Here is a 13,096-nt window from a genome sequence, read left to right on the forward strand (position 1 = left end):
CTTTGGGAAGGGGTTGGATCAAAGGTTGAAGTGAGTGTACACTTCACTTCTGTGCCAGGGAAAATAATGTCAGTGGTCAAAGAAGTAATGCAGGATCATCTTGAGAGGATTATTATATGGCAACCATTTGATGAATTTATTAAGGGATCTTGTCTAATAAATTTTATTAGTTACAGTGAGGCGATCACAAAATAATGGGATACAAAAAAATAATTTTGACATGTCCTTAGATTTCAATAAAGCTTTCAATACTGTTCTACACAAAGGACCATTGTGCACATTGGAACAGTGTGGTATTAGGGCTCAGTTGCTATTATGGATAAAGGGATGGTTGAATGGTGACAGGAGATGGGATGGTTGAATGGTGACAGGAGATGGGATGGTTATTAACACGTTCGCAACGATGTGGTACACTGGTGGTACATTACACATAATGTCTTGTACCACCAGTGTACCACATTGTTGCCAGCATGTTAATGGCCACTACGCTTCATATATTAATGTTATTAGTGGGTTCATACTGTTTTCATCATGAATTAATGATATTGAGGAAGGCATATCAAGTTGAATATCAGTTTGCTGATAATACAGTGGTTCACATGATGGTTAATGAACGGAATCATGGTATCTCACATGAATATAACTTGGATATATTAGATAGGTGGTCTGAGAAATGGCAGTTGAAGTTTCAATACTGATTAATGCAAGATCAGCATACCATTTGGTACCACCCAAATGGTGTGCTATTCTTAAGGTATTGGAGAATGAAAAAGACCTGAGGATAATTGTACAGAATAAAGTTCTCTGAGCAGTTCATACAAGTTGCTAGGATAGCTCCTTGGGTTCTGTCAATGATATACGGGAATTTTACCAACAGGGAAAAGGAGCCACATCCTGAGTACTGCATTTGGGGATGGGAACATACTTTTTAATAATCCTGACTAAACTTGTTCTTCATGAAGAACAAGTTTAGTCAGGGGAACAAAAGAGTACTCTTAGCAAGAAAGTTTTCTATAAATTGAAGCATCTGTACATTGAGTTCAATGTACAGATCCTGATTGAAGTGTACTAAAACACTTCAATCAGAACTACGAGAAGTCCTGATTGAAGTGTTTTAGGCTTTAAATGGATTAAGAAATGATTTTGTTTTTACTCTTTCTTTGGTGACACTGATGTGAAAACATTTAAATTTGGTGAAGAATGGCTGCAAACTAGATATTCTGAAATTTGTTTTCAGCTGTAGAGTAATTGACTGTTTGTATAAACTTCCATCTGGTGTTGTGAAAATAGATATTTTGAATAAATTTAAAGGATGATTAGACAAATTAATAGAGGAATGGATAAAATTTTCTCTCTCTCTCTCTCTCTCTCTCTCTCAGCTGATGCTTTATAAACTTGCATCAATTTTCCACTAATACTAAAGCAAGATTTAGAATGAAGCATCTTAGGCATTGACATAATGTTTTTTTGCAGTAAGGAGAATGATTCATCATCACTATAATTTTTACCAACAGTTGCAGTGTTGTGTCAACTATAACAATATTGAGGAGTATTAGCATTTCTTGCAGTATTGTGTCATATACTGCCACTCCACCTTTATAATAATTACTGGTTATAATTAATTAGTTATTCTAAATGTTGCTCGTATTAGCAAGTTGATATTCTCTTTGATAGAAAGTGATATCACCACTTGTTTGGAGCATTCCGACTTAAATTTGCTTCGTTCAGAGCTTTAGTTGTCCCATCTTATAAGAGGAATTAGTGTTTCCTTTGTGTGTTAATGTGGGTTTTTTCAAGCTGCAAAACATGCAAATTAGCCTGTGAACACACACACACACAACCAAAACTTGTGCATATGCTTTTGATACAGTGCTCAAATAGGAATGACAATTTCCACTCAGTCCTCATCAGCTCTTCCTTTCCCTAAATAAATAAATATTATTGATTGCTTTCAACTTTTCTCATTCTTGTTTTTTTCTGTGGTTTTTCTTGTATTTTAGAAATTCTAGAAGCTATAAAATAAACTCAATTTTTATATGTATATTTTTTTCTGACACCATATTTGGTTTGAAGAAGTCCTTGTCCACACCATTCCACTCTTATTGTTAATAAATGATATACAACATGGAGATTTCATTACTTGATGAAGTTGTGACTTACAATAGTTCTTTAAAATATTTCTTCAATTTTGCTAATCCCAGGAAAACTAAATGAAACTAATGGTGGGGACAGAATTGAAGGTGAAAGTACCAGTGTGGATAAAGTGAAGTTGCCTTCATGGTGGGCAGTTAAAAGGTAACAAAATGTTGTTTTTATTTGGGAATTATTACTCAGATTAAAATATTGATTCATAAAGTACTTGCCACGTTGACATACTGTATAGAAAATTTATTAAGTGATGTTATGTTATTCATTGACAAAATATCAACAAATTGATTTTTAGGTGACATATTTAAGGTTGATATGACAGAGGATTACTTAAACTTTAAAGTGAACGTGCTTAAAATGATTCATGCATTCAAGAATATAAATCAGTAGTGTTGCCAGAAAGTTCCAGGTAAGGCTTCTGTTATGACCAACAACAAAGCTTTCAGGTCAACATCAGCTATAATTACAGCAGTCACTGTACATTTATTGTGCAGATTGTGCATTTATTAGTGTCTCAAAATATTCAGTTAAAGTTGATTTTACTATAAAAATAGAAAAATGTCTGAAAAATGTATATGGAATCTTCTAGTTAAGTTCAGGTACTAAAGTTATGAATTATTATAAGAATTGAATTTAGCAATATTGAAGGGACGAGTTTTTGAGTAGGACAAGCAATTTTTTTGAAGGAAGAAAAACCATCCATGATTGTTCGAAATCTAGCTATCTGATGGTAGCAAAAAATAATGAAAGTGTCCAATAAGTGAGAACTTGTTTGTACCAGAATGACAGCAGGATATTTTAGTGATAGATAGAGTATGTTTATCATATTTCAGTGATCACTCTTGAAATGAAAGGGGTCATGCTAGGACAGTGCCAAAATGTGTGACTCATAACCAAGTCTAGAACAGGTTTGTATTGATATTTTGGATGAAGTGCAACCAGAATGACACTTTTTGTGTAACATATTGCTGAGAAATGAAAAATAGATATTTTATCATGATCCCAAGAAAATTCCATTTCAAAATTGCTTTTGAAAGTTGCTCATCCTTAACTAGAAAGGATGAGCAGAGCAGATTAAAATTCACTGCCATGCTTGTTTTTTTTTTGTTTGACTACAAAAATAAAATGTATTGCCCACTCACAATTTGTTCCTCAAGGGAAAACTGTCGATAAGTCATTTTACCTTAAAGTTCCAAATCATTTCTGGGTAGATGTTGCACAAAAGGTGTAAATTGTGGCCAGAATTATGTCTTGACAATGCACTAGTTCATAATGCATTATTAGTGAGGTAGGTTCTAATAGAAAAGTGGATCCTTAAGATGGAGGCCGCAGGAGCCAAGTGTTTCACCACAATCTGCAGTGCTTTCCATTGAATATATATTTTATTTAGTTTGACATTTTACTGCTTATTACTTTCCTAACAGTTTTTTGTTTTACAAGTAGAAAGTGAAAGCATAGAAAGGAAATCCACCTTTCTTTTTATTTTTCTAAATTTACTAACCTTGTTAATCTAATAGCTGCTTGGTCACCTGGCATTACTCCTGCCTTTGTCCAGAAACTTTGACAGATAATTGCTTTCGCCAAGGGCTAAAAGGAATAAACACAGACAATATAAATACTCCATCTTTTGAATCCATAAATCCATTTTGCATGACTAAACAATAGGATGACCAGAATCCTTCTATTGCCATATGGCCAAAGAGGCACACAGACCAAAACATTTGGCCACACTTTCTCATTGTACATTTCCTGACTGAAAACCTTTCTTCATCCAGAAATACCTAGAACATCTGCTGGCCCACCAAATTTGCTAAAATCACTTAGGTAAGGGGATATTCTTTTTTGAAATAGAATGTCATAGGTGCTTTGAACTACTTAAAATGATAAATTTTGAAGGAAATCCCAAAAGAGACCCGTTGATATGGATACCTGTATGTGATGAAGAGACACCTCCTGATGCTAATTTGGTCCTCCAAATTAGCATTGCTGGGATTCAGCACTGAGAGTCTACAGTCTAGATTCCAGGATATGACCATAGGAATCTGTCATGTTTGCAACCTATGGAAACTCAGAAATGAAGATCTAGTGGTTTAGGGCCCAGCTTCAGCACACCACTTTGATAAAATGAGTGGTCTTGGGATAGCTCATGAAGGATCATTCGGCTAGTGGTAGGGGCATGGCATTGACACTCGCCTGCAATTGTCAATGCCATGCCCCTACCCTCATCATCTGAGAGATAGGATTTAGGCTGGTGGCTGTGCAGGTAAATGTCTGGGTAGCCCTGGCATTCTGCTCCCGAACATATTTATTGCTTGGTAGGTAGTGAGCATCCCATTTGGTATCTATTAGTAATGGCCATATGGCGAAAGGAAGCCTTAAGGCTCATGCTGCACCAGCCAAAAAAAATAATAATAAAAAAAAAAATTAAATAATAATGATAATAAAATAAAAAAATAATGATAATAAAATATTTTAAAAATAATTAATAAATAATAAGAGAAAAGGAAATAGACAGCCTATGCATTTCCCTCCTCCTATAGGTAACTATCCAGCTGACCTTTGAATTTCCCCAAATGATCAGCCTCTACCTCCCATGTAGGTAACTTATTTCAGTAATTTATAACTCACTGGCTAAAATAAAACTTCCTGCAATTCAGTCTAAACATCTTACCTCCATAACTTGAATTTATGGCCCCTAGTCCTAGAATCATTTATAACTGTGAAAATTTCATCCTCATTCATTTTACTTTTGCCTCTCAAAGAAGAGCATTTTATTCATTCATTTTACTTTTTCCTCGTAAACACATTGATCAAGTCACCTCTAAGGTGGGCGCCTCCATAGCCAGGTGGGAAGGAGCAGCAGTACATAGCACATGCTTCTTGATTAGACCGGGATTCGAGCCCGTCACCACCAAATACAGAGGATGCGGAAAGGTCAGGGAATGACCACCGCATATCCCGGAGCAATATGACCTTAGTTGCTAATGCTCCTAAAAACCAAATAACAAACAAACCTCTAAGGTGCCTCATTTCCAAGCTGTGCAACCCATATATTCAAAGTCTTTCCTCACATAAGAACGCCCTTTTGCCGACCTAACCCAATGAGTTACCCATCTCTGGACCCTTTCAAGAAGCTTGATGTCTTTTTTTAGGTGCGGTCTCCACACTTGAACACAGTATTCCAAGTGTGGTTCAACAGTAGCCTCATATAGTGACTTAATTTATTTGAAGGTTACGTTCCAGAATGTCTCACATAATTTAAATTCATGCGTAATGTAAATAATTGCCAAAAATGCAATAATAGGCCTATGTGAGTAACTTTCGCATCTAGCTAAGTTACCCCTAATAGTACATACCATTCGTTTTCGTTGGTTAGAAGACTGGACATCGTGAAGAAAAGGATGAGCAACCAAAGTGCTTCATTCATCTTTTATTGATTTACTTTTTTTTTTTTTTGTACAGTAAGAAAAAGTATGTTCACTATATGTTTTTTTTTTTTTATGTAAACCCCAAACATGAGAGGTATTAGAACCTTATAGTACTTAGTACCATGCTTGGGTTGGAGATTGAGAAGATGAAAGAAGATATTTCTTGACATTGGACTTGAACTTCTGTAGACTGTAATTTTCAGGAAATATGTATGAAGGAAGGTTGTTCCAGAAAACGGCAGTTGAATGAATAAACGAGGAAGATGAAAAGTTGGTTCTGTGAGTTTGAAGTTGGACAGTAGTAAATGGATGTTGGATGGTGGCGGCACGGGTTCGGACTGTTTTGAAAGAGAGCGGGAATTAGAGAAGCCAATTCAAAGAGAACAGTGCCCATGGAAGTATCTGTAGAAAAGGCATGTAGCAGAAACAGTACGTCTATGAGACAGCAAGTGGAGAGACTCTGTTAGAGATGAATCATTAATTAACCTAACTGCCCTCTTCTGAATGGAATCAAGAAGCCTGAGAGAGGTTTTGGGGGCACCACCCCAGATGTGAGAACAATATTCCATGGCAGGGCGGATTTGTGATTTATACGAGTGAGCAGCTGTTTGGAAGAAAAGTAACGCCGAGAGCGAAACACAAAACCAAATTTTTTTTAGATGCAGAGGAAGCAATATGCGTAATGTGTGTGTGCCAAGAGAGATTAAAAGTCAGGGTAATCCCCAAAAGAGATGTATCATTTTGCCTAGAAGTTGGAGTGTCACCAAAGAAAAGCATAGGAGCAGAAGAATCCTTTTTTCGAGATATATGACAAGACTCAGTTTTAGAAGGATTGAAATCAACTAAGTTGTCTTTGCCCCACTGGAGAATTACCTGGAGATCGGCATTTAAGGAATTGGTAGCAGATATTCGAGAAGTTGAAGCTAATTGAGCAGGACAAGGTTTCTCAAAATGGAAAGTGGAATGCAATGTGCTATCATCGGCAAAACTATGGATAGGATTTCCAGTCAATAGAAGAAGGTCATTAATATACAAGAGGAAAAGAGTGGGAGAAAGAACTGAACCTTGGGGGACACCGGCATTAGTGGAGGAGTTAGAAGACAGCGAGCCATCTACCATCACCCTCAGTGAGCGATTAGAGAGAAAACTGGATAACCAATTACTAAAAACAGTTAGCAAACCATAAGATGGAAGCTTGTTTAGAAGACCTTTATGCCAAACATGATCGAAAGCCTTTGAGATGTCAAGAGCAACTACTTGTGTTTCACCGAACCTTTCCATCGAATTAGTCCATAAATGGGTAACATAAGCCAGAATATCACCAGTGGATTGACACTGGCGATTGTTGATCAGACGGAAGGTTTCTAGGTAGTTTAAAAGTTGGCAGTTAATTGATTTCTCCATTACTTTAGAAAGAGTAGAAGTAATTGCAATGGGACGATAATTGGAATGGAGAGATTTGTCACCCTTTTTAGGAACTGCCTGGATATGAGCAAATTTCCAAGCAGAAGGAAAAACACCTTTGAAATAAGAAAGTGAAAAAAGGCGGCAAAGAATAGGAGTAAGTTCAGGAGCACAGGTTTTGAGAACAAGTGGAGAAATATCATCGGTACCTGGAGCTTTCTTAGCATCAAGATTTGTCAAAATCCTTCTGACATCCTTTTGACAGACGACCACAGGAGGCATTGAATGGAGCGTGTTGGGAATGGTGGGAGGTGTTTTACTAAGATCATTGATACATGAGTTGGAAGAAAAATGGGATGCTAGCAGGTCAGCTTTATCCTTGGCTGAAGTGACAACAGAACCATCTGGTTTGGACAGAGGTGGGAGCAGAGATGGGCAAAAGTTGTGGCCAATAGCTTTGGCAAGAGACCAGAATGCTCGGCTATCATTAGGGCTATAACAAACATATACAGTACAACACAAACAAAAATTGAGAGAGAAAAAGATTGGCATGGAGGGTGGCCTTAGGCAGATTGATGGGAGGGATCATCATGGTCAGATTCCATTCCCTCAGATTCAGACCTATCTGGTCCAAATCTGAGGGTTGCTGTTATTTGGTTTTTAGGAGCTTTAGCAACTAAGGCTATATTGCTCCGGGATATGCAGTGGTCATTCCCTGACCTTTCCGCATACTCCGCATATGGTGGTGATGGGCTCGAACCCCAGTCTAATCAAGAAGCGTGTGCTCTTCACTGCTGCTCCTTCCCACCTGGCTATGGAGGCACCATAAGGGAATGCTAATCCTGGAGGTAGAGGGTTCACTTGACTGGCCCCTTGATTGTTTGAAAAAGGAATCCAGAGTTACTTGCTTTGCACATTGCCTCTTCTCACAACAATCCATACTAGCAAGCAAGTTCTAGTGTAATGCTACATTGCACTTTAGAGCTTTCCATTTAAGATTAGGGTCTTACATGCGCTAACAGATTTAGGCCTTGATCTATAAGATATAATGCTTTCGATATTCCTTTCACTATCAGGCTCCATTCTTCTTTAACCTCTGGGCTTTCGCTCAGTGCTGTCTCCTCCTCTTGACTGTAGTGCTGCTCTAGTGCAAACAGATCTTCATTTGACAATTCTTGATGATGCAAATCTGTTAAATCATCGACATCAGTTGCCTCCACTTCAGTGAACCCTATCTTTTTAGCAAATTCATGCATTTGTCTTTAGTTTGTGAAAGTCTTCATTGGTATCAGAGGCCTTTGAAGGAGTTGCTAAGATCTGGATATAACTTATGCCACAAACTTTGAATACAGTTATGTGGAACTTAATACCATGCAGCATCAATGAATTTTCAAGCATCTTCTATATTGAACACCCATTGAAATATTGCTGCACACTCGTCTATTCATGGTCAGTCTTACCAATTAAGAATGCACTTTAAATACTAAATACTGTGCTTTAAAAGATTTTAATCACATGTTGGTCCATAGGCTGGAGAATTGACATTGTATTTTACGTGAAAAAGACAATCTTGATATTGGAGCAGACATCGACAATACTGAGTGGATGGCTTCTGGTATTATCAAGAATAAGTAAAATGTTGAACGGAATTCCTTCTGCCTTGCAATACACTTCAAATTCTGATTGTAACTGAGATAAAAGATAAATTCAGAAAATAACAGCACTCATCACCCTTTAGGGTTTAAGTCATAACACATGGTTTGAGCCTTGTCGATCAATTCGGCCCTGGAAAGATTGTGCAAGGCTCAAGGGATAGAATTTTTTTCAGCCTGGACTGTACTTGTTAACAGGAAAGACTGCTTCTACAGGGATGGGATACACTTAAATAGAAAGGGTGCAAGAATATTTGCTGATGCTATCGAGGCAGTGTTAGGTGGGTCGGAAAACTGATAGCTTGGGGGGATACAAGGACTAATAGTTTAACAGCAGCCGTAGGCAGAGGTGAAGGTGATTCTTGCATAACTTCTATTAGAATAAGTAGCGACCTGGAGTGAGGGGTGTTGGGGGTTTCAGGGACGGATGGCAGTCATCGTGAAACAGGTGTGTATATGGGATGTGTAAGAGTAATTAAGAATAAGAATAGGTGCATGTATACTTGCATGTATACCAATGCTAGAAGTATAGTAAATAAATTTGAAGAATCTGAAGTGTTGGTCAAGACATCAAAGGCAGGTATTGTTGGGATAGCAGAGACGTGGTGTCACACAGATATAAGGAATGCCGAACTGGAATTTGGGGAGTACAATGTGTACAGAATGGATAGACAGGATAGGAAGGGAGGAGGTGTTATGCTGTTAATAAAGAAAAGCATAAAATCAAAAGAAGTGCATCCAGTTGATATAGATGAACAGTGCACTGTTGAGTCAATTTGGTGTGACATAAGCACTGCGAAAGCAAAAATTAGAGTAGGAGTGTGTTATAGGCCTAATGACTAGAATGAGTACAATGAACAATTGTACAGAGAAATAGAGTGGGCTAGTAAATCGGAATGTCTTATAATGGGGGATTTTAACTTCCCAGATATTGACTGGAACTTGTGGGTTGGGCACTCACACACTAGTCAGACTTTTGTGGATTTATTGGATGATTGTTTTCTGAAGCAGCATGTTCGAGAGGCAACCAGAGAAAGTAATACTCTTGATCTGGTTATCAGTAGTGATCATTCGTGTATTAGGAATTTGCAGATAGAAGAACCACTAGGTGTCAGTGATCACAGTGTACTGATGTGGGATTTACTTAAAGATTTAATTACCATCAGGTGTAAAGGAAAGGGTTTTTGCTTCCGTAAAGGCGAGTACAGTGGTCTCCGACAGTTTTTAAATTCTATACAGTGGGATCAACTGACGATGTTACCAACAGTAAATTCTAAGTGGGAAGCATTCAAGGAATTAATCATGGAAGCTACTAATAGGTTCATACCTATTAAGAAATATTGTTCAAGGTTTAGGCCTAAATGGTTGTCAAATGAACTAATGAGACTCGTAACAGAGAAGAAAAATGCATGGGATGCATATAAATTATCAAGCGACTCAGAAGCCTATGGCAGATATAAGTTAATCTGTAATCAGGTCACAAAGGAGGTTCGGCAGGCGAAGGCAGATTACGAGAAATCCTTGGCAAAAGATGCTAAGAAAAACAACAAGGATTTCTTTACTTATATAAACTCTAAAAGGAAGGGGATGAATCTGATTGGTCCACTTGACATCGATGGTTTGACTGTTGATGATCCTGCTCAGATAGCAAACAAACTGAATGAGTATTTTGCATCTACATTCACACGTGAGGAATTATTAAGGTTTGAAAATGGCAGAAGGTTATCAAATTGTAGCAAGATACTTAATGATTTTGTAATAACTGAGAGCAAAGTGGAAGAGAAATTGTTGAAGTTAAACATAAGAAAAGCACCTGGGGTGGATGGGATCTATCCAGTTATATTAAAGGAGGCAGCAAAGCAAGTAAGCAAACCCTTAGCCATAATTATGAGAGCATCCTTGGACTCAGAGGAGGTTCCCACGGACTGGAGATGTGCAAATGTATCCCCAATTCACAAAGGGGGATCGAAGGGTGACACGAGTAAATACAGACCAGTTAGTTTAACTTCTGTTCCGGGTAAAATAATGGAGTCACTGGTTAAAGATGCATTGCAGGATCATCTAGACAAGACTGCAGCAATAATTCAGACACAGCATGGGTTTGTTAAGGGAAAGTCTTGTCTGACAAATTTGATAGGATATTATGATGTGGTTACAAAGGAACTGGATGCGAAAAATAATTTTGATATCATATATTTGGATTTCAGGAAAGCTTTTGACACTGTTGCGCATGGAACACTATTGTACAAATTGGAGCAGAATGGTATTAAGGGTAAATTGCTACAATGGATAAAAGGATGGTTAAGTGCTAGAAGACAGAGGGTGGTAATCAATGGGTGCTGTTCTTCTTGGACTAATGTTATTAGTGGAGTCCCACAGGGTTCGGTGTTAGGTCCACTGTTGTTTTGTATATTTATCAATGATATTGATTAAGGTCAATCAGGCTTAATGTCGAAGTTTGCAGATGATACAAAGGTTGGCAGGGTTGTTAATGACAGTAATGGCAGTGTGCTACTGCAACAGGATCTAGATAATTTGGGCAGATGGGCTAAGAAGTGGCAACTGAAGTTTAACCTTGACAAATGCAAAGTACTACATATAGGTAGAAGTAACCCCAGAGAAACGTACCAACCGTGTGGTACTACACTTAAGGTGGTAGAAAATGACAAAGACCTAGGAGTAATTGTGCAGGCAGATATGAAGTTTTCTGAGCAATGCAGACAGGCTGCCAGGGCAGGTCATGGGGTTTTGTCAATGATATATAGGAATTTTGCTAGCAGGGAAAAGGAGGTGATTATCCCTCTGTATAAGACAATGGTCAGGCCACGCCTTGAGTACTGCGTACAGGTCTGGAGGCCTCATTTTAGGAAGGGTGTAGATTTACTTGAGCGTGTACAGAGAAGGGCAACAAGATTGGTGAGGGAATGAAGGGATCCTCTTACCAAGAGAGGCTTAAGTTCTGCAAATTGCAGTGGCTGGAGCCAAGCACCTGCGCGGTGATCTGATTGAGGTATATAAGGCCTTGAATGGGTTGAGCACACTGAATTCTGATGGGATCCTTCCACTTGTTCAGATTACGAACCTAAGGGGGCATAAATTCAAATTAAGAAAGGACAGATGTAGAGTAGATGTGCGGAAATTTTCCTTTAGCCAGCGGGTGGTTAATTGCTGGAACAAACTTCCATCTGTCGTTGTGGAAGTTGATAGGTTGAATAAATTTAAGGAGGAACTGGACAGGCATTTGGAGGGAATGGTGTGATTTTTTTTTTTTTTTGGCTGATGCTGCATAAGCTCATACATTTGGTTTCTTGCATCACATGCCACTACTACTACATGCCATTATACTGGCATGTGTGATCTGTTGTAACCTTTAAAGGCACAAGAGTTTTTGATAGTGGTAAATGCACAAGTTTCGGTTTCTGACCCTCCATATTAGCACCAAGATGGGCTAAGAAGTGGCAACTGAAGTTGAACTTTGATAAATGCAAAGTACTGCATATGGGTATAAGTAACACCAGAGAAATGTACCAATTGTGTGATACTACACTTAAGGTGGTAGAAAATGAAAAAGACCTGGGAGTAATTGTGCAGGCAGATATGAAGTTTTCTGAGCAATGCAGACAGGCTGCCAGGGCAGGTCATGGGGTTTTGTCAATGATATATAGGAATTTTGCTAGCAGGGAAAAGGAGGTGATTATCCCTCTGTATAAGGCAATGGTCAGGACATGCCTTGAATACTGCGTACAGGTCTGGAGGCCTCATTTTAGGAAGGATGTAGATTTACTTGAGCATGTACAGAGAAGGGCAACAAGATTGGTGAGGGGATTGAAGGGATCCTCTTACCAAGAGAGGCTTAAGTTCTGCAAATTGCAGTGCCTGGAGACTAGGCACCTGCGCAGTGATCTGATTGAGGTGTATAAGGCCTTGAATGGGTTGAGCATGCTGAATTCCAATGGGATCCTTCCACTTGTTCAGATTACGAACCTAAGGGGGCATAAATTCAAATTTAGAAAAGACAGATGTAGAATAGATGTGTGGAAATTGCCTTTAGCCAGCGGGTGGTGGTTAATTGCTGGAACAAACTTCCATCTGTCGTTGTTGAAGTTGATAGGTTGAATAAATTTAAGGAGGAACTGGAGAGGCATTTGGAGGGAATGGTGTGATATATTTTTTTTTTTTTTGGCTGATGCTGCATAAGCTCATACACATGCTTTCTTGCATCACATGCCACTACTACTACCAAACAGAAGTGTTAGCCGATCGTTTGCCACATTAAAGCCAGGTGTAGTCTTTTCAGCAATGGAAATATAAGTGCAATCAGGCATTTTTTCCAATATAAGCCTGTTTTATCGAGATTAAATATTTGTAGCCATGTGAGGTTGAAATATGGTTGTCGTGTGTTATTTTAAATTTGTGTAATTTAAACATGTGTAAAGTAAGAAGTCAGAGTATAATAGGATTGTC

At 38.3% G+C, this 13,096-nt stretch overlaps 1 protein-coding gene across 1 annotated transcript in view; it reads left to right on the forward strand.

Moving 5' to 3' along the window:
* The window catches only part of LOC150076513 (muscle calcium channel subunit alpha-1-like), a 1,171,392-nt gene that overhangs the window by 245,878 nt on the left and 912,418 nt on the right, over nucleotides 1-13,096 (forward strand). Inside the window, exon 9 of the mRNA XM_090387375.1 lies at nucleotides 2,202-2,295. Coding sequence (XP_090243501.1) covers nucleotides 2,202-2,295 — 94 coding nt within the window. The remainder of the gene's footprint in view (nucleotides 1-2,201; nucleotides 2,296-13,096) is intronic.

The sequence above is a fragment of the Mastigoproctus giganteus genome, chromosome 13 (genome assembly GCF_048544385.1).
Source record: "Mastigoproctus giganteus isolate SK-2022 chromosome 13, ASM4854438v1, whole genome shotgun sequence".
In the NCBI taxonomy this organism is placed as follows: Eukaryota; Metazoa; Arthropoda; class Arachnida; order Uropygi; family Thelyphonidae; genus Mastigoproctus; species Mastigoproctus giganteus.